Genomic DNA, 17,717 nt, shown 5'->3' on the forward strand with positions numbered 1-17,717 from the left:
GGCGGGTCTCGAACCCGTGGGCTCAGGCAATCCACTCACCTCAGCCTCCCAAAGTGCTGGGATTACAGGCTGAGCCACCGAGCCCGGCTCTCAGATATTTTTATATGTAAAAGTAATAATTAGGTGAATCCAGCCAGAATCATCATCTCTCTATCTAGCATCCTCTCCCTACTTAAAAAATTTTTTACTACATGACATTCTTCTTCCTTTACTGTTTGCTTAATTTTTATTTTCTGCCCATATGGCTATATGATGGGATAAGTAGGTTTCTGTTTTCAGATTTCACTGTGCCATTTTTGCTTGGACTTCCAACTATTTTAAAATATATATATAATTCTTGTATAATCACCCATTTTCCCTTATTGTTAACATCTTATGTCAGTTACTATAGTTACATTTGTCTCAAGGGAGAATTCAATATTGTTCCTTTACTATTAACTAAACTGTACACTTTATTCAGTTTTTACTATTTTTTCCCTAATTTATTAATTTTTTTTAATGTTCCAGGATCCTATTCAGGATTCCATATTACATTTAGTTCTTACATCTCCTTAGCCAGCTCTGGTCTGTGACATTTTCTTAGACTTTCCTCTTTTTTTTTTTTTCTTTTTTAATGACCTCAGTAGTTTTGAGGAGCATTAGTCAAGTATTTTATAGATGTATATATTTATTTATTTTTGAGTTAGAGTCTCACTCTGTTGCCTAGGCTAGAGTGCAGTTGTACTATCATGTTTTACCACAGCCTTGACTTCTGGGCTCAGATTATCCTTCTGCCTCAGTCTCCTGAGTAGTTGGGACTACAGGGAGATGTCATCATGCTTGGCTAATTTATTTATTTATTGTAGAGATGAAGTCTTCCTGTGTTGCCTATGGTCAAGCAGTCCTCCTGCATCAGCTTCCCAAAGTGCTGGGATTACAAGTGTGAGCCACCACGCCTGGTCTAGAATGTTTCTCAATTTGGATTTTTCTGAAGTTTTTCTCATAGTTAGACTAAGATTAGACTAAGAAGACTACAGAAGTGAGTGCCACTTTCATCACACCATTTCAAGGTTGTATTTTGTCAACATACCTTACCACCAGTGATGTTAACCTTGATCATCTAGCCATGGGAGTGTTTGCCAAGTTCTCCACTGTAATGTTATACCTCCATTCTTCTTTTATACTTTGCTCTTAGGAAACAGGTCACTAAGTGCAGTCTGTACTCAAGAATGAAGATGAGAGGTTGCTGAGCTCTACCTCCTGTAGGGCAGAATAGCTACATAAATTATTTGTAATTCTTCAGCACAAGAGATTTGTCTCTTTTCCCATTTATGGATTTATTCAGCCATTTAAGTCATTATAGATTCATGGATATACATTTAGTGCTTTAGATTATAATCTAATACTATGTTATTTATTTTGTTACTTGGAATGTTCCAATTTTGAGCATGGGAAACTCTTTCGACTTAGCTCCTATATCTCTTTGACATGTCCCCATCTTTTGAATTTTTTTTTTTTTTTTGGCACTACAAAATGTTGCAGGGTCCTCTTACATAGAAATGTGTAGGGCTGTGCCCCACTCCTGCATATTCAGTCATTCCTCCAAGGAGTTACAGTTATTTGTATTGGAGACTGATATTAGAAACCAAGATCTAGGTATGTCCTCTGTTGCTGGAGTAGCGCTGTTTCTAGGCTCTTTCTGCAGACAGAGTAGGAAATGCATATATTTTTACTAACTGATGTATACATTCATATTTCTAACTATTTGTTCTCTGTTCATATGTATCTCCATTTAGCTAAGCATAAATTCATGCTGGTATCCTTAATTCTAATCCAGTATTACACAGTTCATTCTAGCCTCTCCCCCGTTGCCCATCTGCAGTTTATATTTCTCAGCAGTGACAAACCTGGTCCCCACCAACCATCGTCCATTTATTTATTTGTTCAAACCCAGTGTATATTAGAATTCTTTCTGAATCATTAACCCATAACCCCATGAGAGAGTAGGTATTGAGTCTCTTAGTGTGTTGGGCACTTTACCAATGAGAGTATACTATGTATAGTTCCTTTAGTCTTCAGGCTTGCAGTTTCAAGTTGAGACATCAATTTTTAAAGTTACTTAGTTTGGCTCCTACCCCCTGCCCCCACAACCTTTTAAGTGAGGTTATGCCATATTTTTTGTAATGTTATTAAGATCTTTTTTATAGTCTGCATTCTCTCCAAGTATCCTTTGATCTCCTGGTTGATTTTTTAAATATACATATATGTTGTTTTTTTTTTTAAAACAGAGTCTCACTCTCTTGCCCAGGCTGGAACACTCACAGCCACCCCAGCGTCAATCTGCTGGGCTCAGGCAGTCCTTCTACCTCAGCCTTCCAGTAGCTGTATCTATAGGCAAGCACCACCATGCCCAGCTAATTTTTTGATATATGGTAGAGATGAAGTCTCACCCAGTTGCCCAGGCTGGTCTTGAACCCCTGGGCTCAGGCAGTCCTCTTGCCTTGGCCTCCCAAAGTGCTTGAATCATAGACTTGAGCCACCGCACCCAGCCTATATACATATATTAAGGTACTGAGGTTTTTGACAAATGCATCATGTTACATGTCCAGATTAGTTCTACCACTTTAATAATCCCCACTGCTTCCTCCTCTCAAATACTGCTCCCTCCTCAACCTCACGGCAAATAATGGCCTATATTCTGCTTCTAACAATTTTTCCTTTTTTAGAATGTCATATGAATGGACTCACACAATATGTAACCTTTCAAACTGACTTCTTTCATTTAGCACAATGTATCTGTGTTGATGCATGAATTAATACCTTGTTCTTTTTTCTTGTTGAATAGTATTTCATTGTATGGATGAACTACAGTTTATTTCTTTACCAATATAAAGGATATCTTTGTTTCTTCCACTTTTGGTGATCTTGAATAAAGTTGATATAAGAATTTGTGTACAAGTACAAGTTTTTGTTTGGACATATGTTTTCAAATCAGTTGAGTAATAATGATTTGCTGGGTCATTTGTCAAATCTATGTTAACTTTATAAAAAACTGCCACTTTCTTCCAGAGTGACTCTACCATTTTGGATTTCCACTAACTATGAGTCAGAGTTTTTTTTTTTTGAGTTGGAGTCTCACTAGGTTGCGCACACTGGAGTGCAGCGGCCGCTCCAGGCCATCACAACCTCGCCTGCTGGGCTCCAGTAATCCTTCCATCTCAGTCTTCCAAGTAGCTGGAATTACAGGCATGCACTACCACGCCCGGCTGATTTTTTGATATATTGTAGAGATGAGGTCTCACTGCTCAGGTGGGTCTCGAACCCGCGGGCTCAGGCAATCCACTCACCTCAGCCTCCCAAAGACGTGGGATTACCGGCTGAGCCACCGAGCCCGGCGAGTCACAGTTTTTGTTGCTTTGCTTCCTTACCAGCTTTTTGTTTTGTATCTTGTTTGGATGCTAGCCATTCTAATAGGTATGTAGTAGTATCTCAGTGTTTTTGTTTGCATTTTCCTGATCACAAATGATGTTGAACACTTTTTTAATGTTTATTTGCCGCCTGTGTATTTTCTTTGGTAAAATATCTGTTCAGATATTTGATAACATTTTTCAAATCAAATTTTTCCCCTTATTGCTTAAAATAATTATTTATATCCTGGTTATAATTTCTTTATCAGCTATGTGTTTTGCATACATTTTCTTCTAGTCTGTGTCTTGTTATTTGAGTCTCTTAATGTGTTTGGAAGAATACAAGTTTTAAATTTTGATAAAATCCTATTAGTTGTTTTTTCATGAATTATTCTTTTGGTATTGAATCTGAAACTCATTGCTAAATGAACAGATTTTATTCTGTATTTTCTTCAGGAAGTTGTAAGTTTTGTGTTTTATATTTAGGTCTGTGACCCATTTTGAGTTAATTTTTGTGGTTGGTGTGAGGCACATGTGGAAGGTGTGAGGTACCTGTGTGGTTCTTTTTTTTCCCTTGCATGTGGACATTCATTTATATCTCCACCATTTGTAGAAAAGTCTGTCATTTCTCCATTAAATTTCCTTTGTCAAAAAAAAGTTGGTTATATTTCTGTAGGTCAGTTTCTAGACTTTCTATTTTGTTCCATTAACCTATATGTCATTCCCTTTGCTAGTATTACCCAGACTTTATTACTGGAGCTTTATAATAAGTCTTGAAGTCAGATGTCAATTCTCTAACTTAGCTGTTTTATTACAGAATTGTGTGGCTATTCTAGTATCTTTGTCTTTCTAGATACACTTTAGAATCAGTTTATTTATGTCTACAGAAATACTTACTAGAACCAAATGTTTTTTGACATACTTTTCAAAGGAGATACCCTTTAAAACAATTTTAGTGCAGCCGTTAAAGTTTTAGAACTCTTCTTTGGAGATTTTCAAGTACGATTTATTTATTTATTTATTGAGAAAGCTGGATTTATTGAGAGGACAGAAAAACTCCCAGAGTGGGAGGGGACCTGAGGGTGTTGCCCTGCAAGTACTACTTATGTTCAATTTATCAGCTGCTGAATAGTGGTATATTATATTTAAATGTAATTTGTGTTCATAAACTATTAGATTAATCACCATTTATGAAATTTGCTTGTATGTTTTTTTCTTTAAAAAAAGTCAAATTTACCCCAAAAAGACAAGAAATAAGTTTTTCATTCAGTGTCACAACTCTTTTTTGAGGTAAGTGATGTTCATGCTTTGTTGATGAAAAAGCTTAGAATGCTTGCCTAGTTGACCAGTTAAAGTCAATCAATTGTACATTGTCAGAACTGTCTACTTCAAATTTACGCAGACAACTCAAACTTAGCATATCCAAAATGAAAACTTACTAATTTATTCTTAAAACCTGATCCTACTCCTTAATCCCCTACCCTGATCAGTGTTACAACCATCTGCTCACATATCCAAGCCAAAATTTCTTCCTCAGACTCCTCTTAAACTGATCTCTTAGTTTTGTTTATTCCATCTCAGTAACTGATGCACCTAAATTTAGCACGTTCTTCCTATTTTTTAAGCCCATCATTATGTATATACTTTAATTTATACAAATTTAATTATAGCATATTGAAATTAGTATTCCTTGAGGCAGGATCTTTTTCATTTTGTCCCTTGTAGCATTAGTATTAAGGGAAAAATGAGAATGGGAAAAAAGGAAAATATTTATTCCCAATCCTTTTCTTTTAAATTAATTAATTTATTCAATAAATCTTTATTGAATATATACTGTGTATCGGGTACTGTGCTAGTACCTGGGGATAAAGCATTATGGTCCAATTTAGTCAATTAAATAACTAATACAGTAAATCACTACATAAATACTTAAAACAATGTTAATTAATATGAACATAGTTTTCACTTCCTAGTTGCAGCTTTTTTTGTTTGTTTGTTTGTTTTTACATTGATTCAGTGTGGAATAGAAACCGTTTATAAGAGGGATTCCCACTATACCATAGTCTAGGAGGTCTGTGGGGATGAGTCAGGGAAGGTGATACATACCAAGCAAGAACAACTATAAAAAAGAACAGTATGTCAACATAGTTTCAGATGCTTCTGTGGAGGTTCCTTTCTCCTCTGCTGAGCCTATAGATTCTGAACCTTTAAGAATGTGTCATTGACTAAATCTTTAGCACCAACTCATACCTAGGTTTTGCTTGACTGAAAGGCATATTTGGAGGCATTGAGCATAGGATGGATGAAATTATATAAATTATTTCATATCTCTTTTTAATTCTCTGTTTCTTGCTTTAATCTTCAGATTTGTGTTTTCTTTTTTCTCTCATTTCCTTTGCTATTTCTGATCTACTTTGTGTTTCTGTTATAATGTATATTTTGTCTTTCTGCTTCTTTACTTTTCTTTACCCCCTTGAATCTTTAATGTTTTCTTTCTTTTCTTTTTGACTTTAATCCAAAACTAGGGGGAAAAAGTAAGAAGGATTGAAGTTCAAATGACTTATGTACACATATAAATAAACACATTTGCATTTGTATATTTCAGTGTTTGAGCTCATGATAACTTTTTAAAGACTCTTGTGTCATTTGTATTGCTTAACATGTTAAGTGTGGTACTGTGTAGAAAATGAGAGAGAATAAAAACACAACAAGTCACACTTTTCTGATTAGCTGGTCACTAGTTTTTTTTTTCTTTTCTTTTCTTTTTAAATTATTTGAGGTCATTATTTTACTTCTTACCATTGAACAAGGTGAATGACTATAGTTGCAGAAAGGAAAAAGGTAGTATTGACTGATTTAGGGATAAATCAAGAAATGCGACATTTCATGCATGGGTCTTTTCACTTGGAGTACAAGGATGTCAGTTAGAATTTGCATGGTATAGGAAATCAATTGAAACTTGAGCCCATAGACATTTACTTCAGCAAAATTCTTACTAATTATCATGACTATGTCAAGTTAGACTATGTGGGCATAATTTAAAATTTACAAAAGGTTGAGATTCTTTTGTCTAATTGTATACCTCATATTAATGAGATAATTTATAGTTTGTCAGCTATGTTTCGTATTACACCAACTATTTTTTAAGTCTTTATTTAAACCAGTGAAGCGTTTTATGTTGTACATGCTACTAGTGCACCTTAGTACCTTCCCCAAAGTCATTTTACATAGAAAATTGAAAGTCTTTTGTAGCTGTTTCAATCTCTTTTTCGAAAGGTAGATTGTCTAATTTTTGTGTTGTCTTTAGTGTTACAGTGATGTGTTTATTGTAGGCCTGAATTTAACTTTGTGAAAATCACTTCTGTTGCTTCTTTTCTTTTCCTTTTTTCTGACTTGGGGTCTCACTCCGATGCCCAGGTTGAAGTACAGTGGCAGAATCTTGGCTCACCCCAGCCTTTAACTCCTAGGCTGAAGCGAACCTCCTGCCTCAGGTTCCTGTGTCCTGTGTAACTGGGAGTATAGGTGTAAGCCACCACACTTGCACATTTGGCTAATTTTTTTATTATTTGTAGAGGCAAGGTCTCTATGTTGTCCAGGGTAGTCTTGAACTCCTGAGCTCAGGCAATTCTCCCACATTGACTTCCCAAAGGGATTACAGGCATGAGCTACCACACCCAGCCTACTTTTGTTGAATCTTGATCTTTAGCCAAATATCGAATGATCCATCTCAGAAAATTACGTCAACTATACCAAGTTGGCACTTACAGTGTATTAACTTCAAACATTTGGTCTTATTTTTCAATACTCTGTATCAGGGATTGGCAAAGTAAGAACCTTGCTGAAATCTAATCTGCCACTTGTTTTATAAATAAGGTTTTATTACAATACAACCACACTCATTCATTTATATATTGTCTATAGATGCTTTTGCACTATGAAAGCAGAGTTTAGTAACTATGGCAGAGAACATATGGCAAAGCTTAAAATATTTACTCTCTGGCACTTTACAGCAAAAGTTTGCTTATCCCTGTTCTATGTAATCTACTTGAGACTGAATTATGATGTAATCAATCTTTGATATCTGTGACAAATACTTACTGAAACTTTTAAAGAAATACAAGATAGAGTAATATAAGTATTAGCTTTTTCTCTTTACAGATTCATATTTTTATTGAAAGTACATACTTTCATGCAAATTTCCAAATTTCCAATTTACCATTAAAAAAATATTGATTGAAGTTATATTTTTCTTTTGGTGGCCATTTATCACTATACTTACGTCAATTATAAAGAGTAGTAATAAAGCAAGATTGAGATTCAAATGCTAAGTGATTGACTTGGCTCCATCATGCCTCTTGTGTCAGATGTAGCACAGTAGTCTCACCAAAATATAACTCACATTCATTTTTCAGCAAAATGACAAATCATTATATATTAAGTACTTTTAGGAGCTATCTCACAAATTATTTAAAGTCTGAATGCTAAATTTATATACCAGGGATCTGGTATAGCTCTTGATAAGAGCATTTAATTTTGATTTTTAAAAATACGTATATTATTGGCAAGAAGTTTTAATATTAAGACTAAATACAATTATCTTAAACCTTTCCTGTTGAAAGTTGTTAATTTAAAACATTTGAAATCTTTATTTGCCTCTTCTTAAAGTAAATCTTTGCATTGCAATGCCTGAAGACACTTTATGTGTTTTAGAAGAAATTCTATATACTTTGTTTGTTGTTGACTATTGAGAATATACAAATTGGATAACCTTTCTGTACTTTATTTTCTTCCTGGTCACATATAATTTTTGAAACTAAAAATTGAGAGTTATAATTTCAGTCTAAATATTTTGTTAGTGTTGCTGTACAGGTTCCCAGGAATCTACTAATCTAAATGCTTAATTATCAGTATCTGTTTACATTTTAAATTACCAAGTTTAATAAAGTAGTTGTGAAATTTATAAGCATTTAAATTGGATTTTATTGGGAGACTACCATGATTGGCTCTTAGTTTGATATTATCTAAAAAGTGATAATATAAGATAATTATTTCTCACCACATATAACTTTCATAATGATCATCTTTAGCCAACCAATAACTGATGGTTAAAAGCTATTGCTGTTCTTCAAATACTTTCACTATGACAATGAATAAATGTAAGAATTTCATCATATTGTACTCTTCTGCTATGTCTTTCATGTGAGTGAAAAAGAAGTGGTTATCTTCACAATTCTTGTAGAACAAGCTTTTGTTAAGCAGTGTCTTTGAAATTTATTTATTTATTTTAGAGACAAGAAGATAAAAGATAAGGTAGTTGCTCTTCTGGAAATGTAAATCCAAGTGGAGGTTAGTAGTTTGAGATACACTGAATTATATACAACTTAAAATTACTATAGCTTCCTGCTAACTTATACTATTTAAGTATTATAGAAATAACATTTTAGTATATGCAATTTTTTAAAATTAAAATACTATGTTATAAAATTACTACTTTTCTATGAGTGTAATGATTTTATCCATTAATAGAGTTTGGAGCAATTTTATAGCATATTTATTCTATTATCTCTAGCTAGTATCCTTTTTTTATGGTAAATGTTAAATAATAGGAACACAGAATGAGGGGGAAACTTGAGAAAACAGGAACTTAGATATCTAAAGTTTTTAGTAGTTTTAAAATAATTGAGATCTTTTGTGGAATCTATATCTTTTTGCTAATACCCATTACTGATTTTCTTTTAATTTACCTTATTTAAGTGGTTGCCTAAATTATATTTTAGACATTTTCTAAGATATGTCATTTAGAATTTTTTCATTTAATTTTTTCAATTATTTCTGTGTTTGTTCAATTCCCCAACATCAACAAATGTTTCAGTAACCACTATTAACTGTTAATAGGAAAAAATACATTTGTGAGGGAACCATTTTACTTTCTTTAAGTTAAGTAATTCTGTATGTGTCAGGAAAAAGAGAATAACATTAGTCATCTAAAAACGTGGTCCAATTTTGGTCAGCCTTTCCATATGTTTGTTTAAACAAATAGGTAGCAGCAAGAGATTTTCAGTTTGAACTTAGTGTAATTATTTGTCATTGCTTTTCAGGGAACATAGTTAAACTTTGTAATAAAAATACTTACCTTGTTTTACTTATAATGTCTAAAAAAGAGATGAAATACAGTTTCTGATAAGAATTGAAAGTCCAGGAATAAATATAATGATGAGAATGAGTGCTTCTATCACTGGGGAACTTTCTTCATCTAAGCACATATGAACAATTGATCCTTGTAGTCATATATAGCAGTAAACATTAATAACTTAACAGTCTGAAGTCAGTGCAGAAGATATGGAGCATTATTGAAAGATGGAGTCGAGCAGGTGGCACTTTAATATGTTCAGTGTCATGGTTGACTCTAAAGACTAGTCGAATGAAATTACTTGAGGTTCTAAAGATTTAAAAAAGCGAACTCATTTTGCTGCACTAAGGAAATGCTACTGATCAGGCTTTCTGTGTCCCTTTTTTCTAGGCTAGAAAATATTAACCCTGAAGAAAATGACATGGTAAGCCATTCTCTGAGGAGATTTCTTGATGTCAGTCTTATATCTTAGAGGCTTAAGTTCAATTGAGTGGGTTTCAAGAACTAAGATGTGGGAAAAAGAAGAATTGACACACTAATAATGTACATCTTTGCTGCAATATGAAAATTCAATAACTTCACTCAGTCAATTTACAATTCACATGTGCCTATTAATTAAAACCCTATATTAAATAAAATATATTAAAACTTCATGTCTGACTAACATATAATGGTGTTGGTAGACATTACAGGAATTACTGAACAGAATAAACAATGCAGACACAGGAATAGCTATTCAGAAGAATGGAGTTATAATTGTGGATAGAATCTACAAGACCAAGGAATGTAAAAAGAGAATAACTGCAGAAGAAATGAGTGCAGTGATAGAAGAACGGGAGGCTGCTTTGTTTCAGGTAACTGCATGTATCTGTAAAAGCATATACTTACCATTTCCCCTCCTTTTTTTAAGTGACTTTTGCCCACATATTCTTCATTCATGTTACTTTTTAACACATCATTAAAACCACAATGATTAGCTATATTAAAATAGCTATGCATTTTGTTACACTACTGTTCGAAATATGCAACCTTATTTTTAATAAAATTTAATGCAGTCTCATTTCTTAATAAAATGAAACTTGTTTTAGAACATACTAACTTGTTATAGAAATTGAGTCATATTCTAAAAGTACTTTTGAGTGAGACTTAGTACTAATGTTGCAGATTTGTGAGGGCTAAGGGTATATCTTCATTACTGTTTTATTCCCAATGCTTATTCTTTTCTGAACATTATTTGCCCTGCCTGCTCTAACTGAAACGTGATTACCTTCCTGAGGCTACTGTTTCCACTGCAGTCCTCTCAAGTAGTGGCTGTATTTTCTGCCACACCCCATATACCATTGGGCTTAAAGGCTTATTTCTCATTAGTGTTTTTAGGTTAGTGTTTCTTTTTTCTTCCTAAACTCCTGCTTTGAAACTCATGGATCAGACTACACCACCCACTTCACATTATTGTTGTAGTCATGTGCACACTTCTATTTCATGTCTTTCTTTCACTAAGATTTTAGGATCTATTCCATTGCCCCTTTCTTCAGTCTACTCTGGTCATAATTCTTGGTGACTTAATTATCTATGTGGATGACCCTTTCAAAATCTCAGCCCCTCATTTCCTAGTATTTCTCTACTCCATTGTGTGCTGCATACTCCTTCTAACATCTGCTCTATGGTCATATCCTGTTCTTGGTCATTATCAGTCTCCTTGTCAAGCATCCCTCTTTGTGACCACCACCATCTTTCTAGCTTGCTTATTCTAGAACTCTGACTCCAGTCAGTTTTCAACTCTGCTGACATTTATTTCTACTGTTCTTACCAACTCTTTTCTATCTCTCAAGTCCCTCATGCCCTTACTCCTCTTCTTATCTAGGATCCTATGACCCACCATAACCATCACCAACTTACATATAATATAACCTCAGTTCTTTTGACCCTCTCTTCCTTTGCCATACTTACCTAGCAAAATAAGAGCCTTGTTTTAATCTTTCTATCCATTCTGTACCTTCATAACTTTATAAGACAGGAGAAATCACACAAATTTACTGACTGAGCGTACCTGAAATCCATGACTGCTATCTTCAAGTAGGTCCTTAGTGTTGTCTGGCAACCTTCTTGCCTTTTGTTTGTCTATGTGCTCTCCCCTCTGGAGGACTATTTTATCTCTTCTTCTTTCTTCTTAAATATGCAACCTCTCTCCCTTCAACCAAAAAGAGAACCTCTGCATGTCTTCAACCATTTCATCCATTAGCCTGCCTGCATTTGTGCCCACATTCTCTGCCTTTTTAACTCTACACTTTTCTAAAATGTTTCTATTTAAAGGCAATCTCTCTATTTCTATACTAGTTCACATCTTTTCTGTCCTTCTCAATATTGTCACTTAACCACGTGTTCCTTTTTTCTCCTACTTCATAACATGTTTCTTTTTAGATAATTTTTTTGCTATTCAAAATGCTTTACCATCGCCCACGGAGACTGGGTGGAAGTTTTGTTAAGTCTTGGTCTAGTTGTGGTTCACCCCTGTACTGTGAGTGAGGCCTTCCAACCTGAGAGCTGAGTATTCACAAGGGCCCTACTCCTGGAAGATTCTGTATTCTAGTGATTGCCTCCCCGGTATAGTGAGACTATGAAGTCTCCACTATTCTTTTCAGAGGTTTGGGTGCTTAGCTTTTTAACTTCAAACTCTGTGGAGGTTTGGAATTTGACAAATGATTAGGGGTGGAAACAAGTCTAAATTTTTCAATTTTGTCACTTCAGCCCTGTATAACTGCCAAAAGCTTGGGTGGTTTCTTTGTCCTCCAGCATGCCTAGTTAATGCCTGACTTTTCAACCCCTTCCCCATGCCTAGAATTCATAAAACTCTCAGGGGAAAAAAATAACCGTAGATCCTCAAGTCACTCCTCTCCAGCTAACTCCTTTTCAGACTCTTAACCACTCAAGTCATTAGTGCAGCGTGCAGCAAAAACCCTCTAATACCTTTGAGCAGATGATTTTTATACTATATCTGTCTTTTCTTGTGACTGGAGCATTGGTCCACCACATATTTTGTCTAGATGTGGAAGTCTGACATGTCCTTTCAGTCTTGAATTGGGAAAGGTCCTTAAACTTGTAAAATGAGCAACTGTTTTCACATTTTGCTCCCTACCAAATACATTCAGTCTTAGATCATTTGTTATGTGATTGAGGAGATAGCTAAAATTATTTGGATATGCTTGAAAACAATTACAGTATAAACTCAAATATTTGATTTTTTTCATCATTTATTTTCTTAAGTAAACTAAAAATAAGCACATGGAGCATAATAAACAAATTGTTTTTAAGTTGGAGTCTCACTCTGTCACCCAGGCCGGAGTGCAGTGGCATGATCACTGCTCAATGCAACCTCGACTTCCTAGGCTCAGGCAATCCTTCTGCCTCAGCCTTCTGAATAACTGGGACTACAGATGCCCACCACCATGCCCAGTTAATTTTTTTTATTTTTATTTTTTGTGATGGCAAGGTCTCACTATGTTGCCTAGGCTGGTTTCGAACTCCTGGGCTGCAGCAATCTTCCTGCTTTGGCTTCCCAGTGTGCTGGTATCATAGGCGTGTGCCACTGTAGCTGGCCTGTAATTAAATATTGACTGCTGTTCATTCCTTTTTCCACTCTTCCTCTTCCTACTGCCTTTCATGATATTAAGAGATAAATAAATAAGACACCAACATTTGGTGTTATTTGCCAATAATTTTTTTTTTTTTTTTTGGGTGTCTCACTCCGTCGCCCAGGCTGGAATACAGTGGCACACTCATGGCCACCCTCGCGTTGACTCGCTGGACTCCAGCGATACTTCTACCTCAGCCTTCCAAGTAGTTAGAACTACAGGCATGTGCTACCACACCTGGCTAATTTTTGATTTTTTTGTAGAGGTCTTGCCAAGTTGCCTGGGCTGGTCTCGAACCCAGGGGGTCAGGCAATCCACTTGCCTTGACCTACCAAAGTGCTGGGATTACAGGCTGAACCGCCGAGCCCGGCCTGCCAACAATTCTTTATGTATAGATATTATCTACTACTGCACTATATTTATGTTTTATGAGAAAGCAGTAGTTGTTCATTTAATTATTTTAATTTGCTTATTTGCAAGACCTCTGGCCCAAGCAGTAGTCATTTTAATTTTTATGTCATGGTCATTATATACTTAAACTTTTGAATCATTGCCTTATATTTCTGAGTGGAAACTTTGCTTTTTTGAAAAGTAGACTTTTTAAATTTTAGAGAATCAAAATGTTTCAATGATAGTGCAGTACAGGGAGTTTTCATATATTCCATGAACCAATCCAGTTATGTAATAAAGAAAACTCTGGGAAGACACCTAAGCAATGCATAGAAAATGCATTGATCTAGAAAAAAAAAAAAAGAAAGAAAGAAAGAAAAACAAAGACAAGGAAAATGCATTGGTCTGTTGCCTTTAAACGTATTCTTCCCTCTTACTGGAACATACTTACTCTCTACTTGTTGCTCCCTTGTCAGCCTTCTACTTCAAGGCTAACTTAAATATCATCTCGTCCATAATGATCCCCCACATAAAACAATATTGATAACTGTGTCAGTGTTGCCCTATATCTTACCTTGTATCCTGTTGCATGCTTTATCACATTGTGTTATAGTTGACTGACTTTTATGCCTGTCTTTCCTACCATCATGAACTTGCATGAAGATAGGAATTGTTTTTATTTATTTGTGTCTATCATAGTCCCTGGGACAGTATAGGTACTTAATATATGTCTGTGGAATTAATGAACTTAACTATTTTAGATCATTTCAAGATACATTAAACTAAAAGAAGTTAGTGATTATTTTTTATTCATCCACATTTTATTGAGTACCTTGTGTTGTATGCCTTGTGTTGGGAACTCAGTGTTAATACACATATAAAAGGTCCCCCCTCTTATGGAACTTGTATTTTCATATGGAGATATAGAAGGTGAGAAAAGAAATAAAGTACTTTGAGGTAGTGGTGTGATGAAACTAAAAAGGTAATAGAAAGTGACTTCAGTTGGTGGTGGGATGGTCACTTTAAATAGGTTGATCAAGGCAGGCCTCTTTGTTAAAGTGAATAGCTGCACTAAAACTTGAAAGAAGAGAAAGATCCAATCATACAGAGAGCTGTTGAAAGGGTATTCTATCAGAAGAGATCAGTAATGTTCTGAGAGAGTACACAAACTTAAGGCAATGATGCAAACGTGCCAAGCTTAAATGTGATTGAAGTGCAATAATAAAGGAATATAGTGGAAGTGATAAGGCAGAAGACATAGGCAGCAGACAAATCCCTGCGGTCTTGTAGGTCGTAGTTAGGATATTGTATCTAAATGTAGAAGTTAGTGAGAGAAAAATGCTGTTGAAATAGTTAGGTGAAAGATGAAACTAATGATGATTCAGAGGAGCAAGTATAGACCTGGGGAAGTGGATAGATTTAGAGACTTTTTGACAGTACAGTAAAAAAGTCCTTGAAGACAGCTTGGGTTTGAAAGTAAGGGAACAGAAAGACTTAAGACTGACTCTTATATTTGGGCTTGTCCACTGTGCAGATATTTGCTTATTTGTTATGACATGAAGTTTTTTGGGGTGAGATTAGCATATTTGGGGAGGGAAATTAAATTCTCCCTTGGATGCGGTATATTTGAGATGATTCTTAGAAATTCATTTGGAAGTACTGAACAGGCACTTAGCTGTTGCAATTATTAGTATGTAGATAAGTAAAGTTGTAGGGCTAGATGAAACCAGGGAAAGGTCATCTAGAAAGAAGAGAAGAGGGCCCAGGATTAACTTCTGTCATGTACCAGCATTTAGCAGTTAAGCAAAGGAGGAGGAATCTGGTGAGGAGATTGGAAAGGCATGCGGTAGGAGTGTTCATCTACTGAATTCAAATGAGGTAGAAGAGTTTGGTGTCAGAGAAAGCAAGAGAAGAAATTGCTTTCAAAAAATGGGAGTGATCAGTTCCCTTGAGTGGTGTTGAAATGTAAACACAGGAAGTAGATTTGGTCATGTAGATGATGTTGAGGGCTTTGTCAAGAATTTCACCAGGACAGAGGCCACATGGAATGAGTGGTTTGAAGGAAGAATGGCAATTGAGGAAGTGCAGACAGTGAATACAACTTTATTTCCTGTAGTGGAGATGGAGAAATTAGCATTAGATGAAGAGACAGTTTATACTGTCTTGGTTGGGTTTTTATTTTTTTTAAATGAGAGATTCTAGAGCAGATGCTTGTTTTATTGATAAAACTGAACTAGGAAAAAGGAAAGGTGGCGTTTTAAGGGAGAGAAAAGATAATTGCAGTACTAAGTCCTGGAGTAGATGACTAGATTGAGAGGAAATTGGCTCTAGAACATAAGTATAAGAGTTGGCTTTTGTTAGGAAGAGGGAAGTTACTTTCACTCTAACAGAGGTATGCAAAGAATTTGAATGAATACAGAAACAAGTTGATAAATTCGGTAATGGGAAGATGGGGCGTGTATCCGTCCTTTTGTCAGCGAAAATGCTAGATGAATATGAGGGGTTGGTGGGTGGTGCTAAAGATTTATTAAGTAGAGACAGTTTGAAATAGTTGTTTTTTGTGTATAAGTGAACATAACTAGAGAAAGGTGGTACTGCCAGGCAGGGCTAAATGCACATTTGAGAATTAGAGTAGTAAAATTTTGAAAACCCGTCAGGAAAGTTGCATGATAGTGTGGTGTAGTACATATTTGGTTTTAGCTAAGTTTGGGATTTTAATGGATTTTAATGGGTAGGGGATCAGGGAACCATTACAGTGATATACCATGGACTCTCCCTTGATCATGGACTCTCCCTTGCATAAAGAGGAAGAGGAGTAATGAGAGATGTAGTAGGGAACTGAGGAGACTGTTGTGTCACAGGTGGGGAGATCTCAGTTAGTGAAAACTTGTAAGTCCATGGATTGAAATTCTTGATTTGTCAAGTGATTGTTTATCTTAGAATGCTATAGTTAGTTGCCATCAAGAAAAAAAAAGATACTTGAAGTAAAGATTTTGAAGGAATTTCAGTTAATAGGGTCAGTATATTCCAGATATTTTTCTGTGTAATTTTTATATGGAATTATGGAAAAAAACAAAATGGTAGATATTTTATCACACAGTCAGCAAGCAAGATCCAGCAGTGGTAAAGATAGGAAGCATATCTGAGGAAAAGGTATGAATAATTTAAAAGTTAGAAAGAATTTTCTATTTATTGTAACAAGTTATGGTCTGTGAATCTTATTTCGAGATTCAGAAATTCATGTTAGAATATTCCTGGCCTGGTTATGAATTTCTCACTTGATATCTACATGACTATTAGTCACTGTGGAAAAGCAGATTGAAGTTAGGGAGTGCAGCATAAGCTAGCAAACCCACTTGAAAAGCATACCTAAAATCTTAGCCAATGATGCAGCCTTCAAAGTTAGCCTTCCAAGGTAACAAAAAATAATCAAATATCTAGTATCTTAATCTCTCCTTTTTTAGTGTTGACTTCACTTTTTATTCCTTATAATTAACCTAGTGCATAGCATATAATAGATGCAAAATAATGATTTGCGAAATTATTAGAAATTTGACCAAAATTTCATACTTGGAAAGAAAATAAATCATGCCACTTACAGCTTTATTTTTCAGGACAAGTAGAAAACATGCTTAACATTCTTTATTATAGTGACTAAAATTTTGATTAACTTTTTCCCTTGTCAGTTTGTTAATTTACTTTTCTATCATACAATTATTTGCCTATGCATGTTTTTTAAGTCTATCTTGCTAAAATACATTTTTGATATTTCATCTATTCTAATTACATTTCCTTTCTCTTATTTTAAAATTTTTACAACTTTTTAAAAATATGTGTAACTTTAGAAAGTCCACATAAGCAAAAATACGGGAAAGATTACCCATAATCTCACTTCCTAGAAATAATTATATACAGATTATCTTTTTATCAATGCATATTATATCATATATACTACTTTGTAGCCTGATTTTTCCCTTTGATTTTACATTTCATTATATACTATCATAATTTTATAGTGTGGATATGTTAAGATTTGTTGAACTCATCTGTCACTTGAGAGTCTGTTTATATGTTTTTTCTATGTTTTGATAAGGGGAACATTTTTGTAGCTAGATTTTACATCCATATTTCTTTACTCAAATAAAATTCTTTGGAGTAAAAAGTATAGATCAAAGAATG

The 17,717-nt window shown here is 34.7% G+C and overlaps 1 protein-coding gene across 1 annotated transcript in view; it reads left to right on the forward strand.

Annotated features, from left to right (window-relative positions):
• MIPOL1 (mirror-image polydactyly 1) overlaps positions 1 to 17,717 on the forward strand; it is a 131,587-nt gene that overhangs the window by 44,771 nt on the left and 69,099 nt on the right. The window contains exons 7-8 of the mRNA XM_021710627.1: positions 9,907 to 9,940; positions 10,200 to 10,370. Of these exons, the coding sequence (XP_021566302.1) occupies positions 9,907 to 9,940; positions 10,200 to 10,370 (205 nt within the window). The remainder of the gene's footprint in view (positions 1 to 9,906; positions 9,941 to 10,199; positions 10,371 to 17,717) is intronic.

This window comes from Carlito syrichta, unplaced genomic scaffold (assembly GCF_000164805.1).
Source record: "Carlito syrichta isolate Samal-C Ts95f unplaced genomic scaffold, Tarsius_syrichta-2.0.1 Scaffold295487, whole genome shotgun sequence".
In the NCBI taxonomy this organism is placed as follows: Eukaryota; Metazoa; Chordata; class Mammalia; order Primates; family Tarsiidae; genus Carlito; species Carlito syrichta.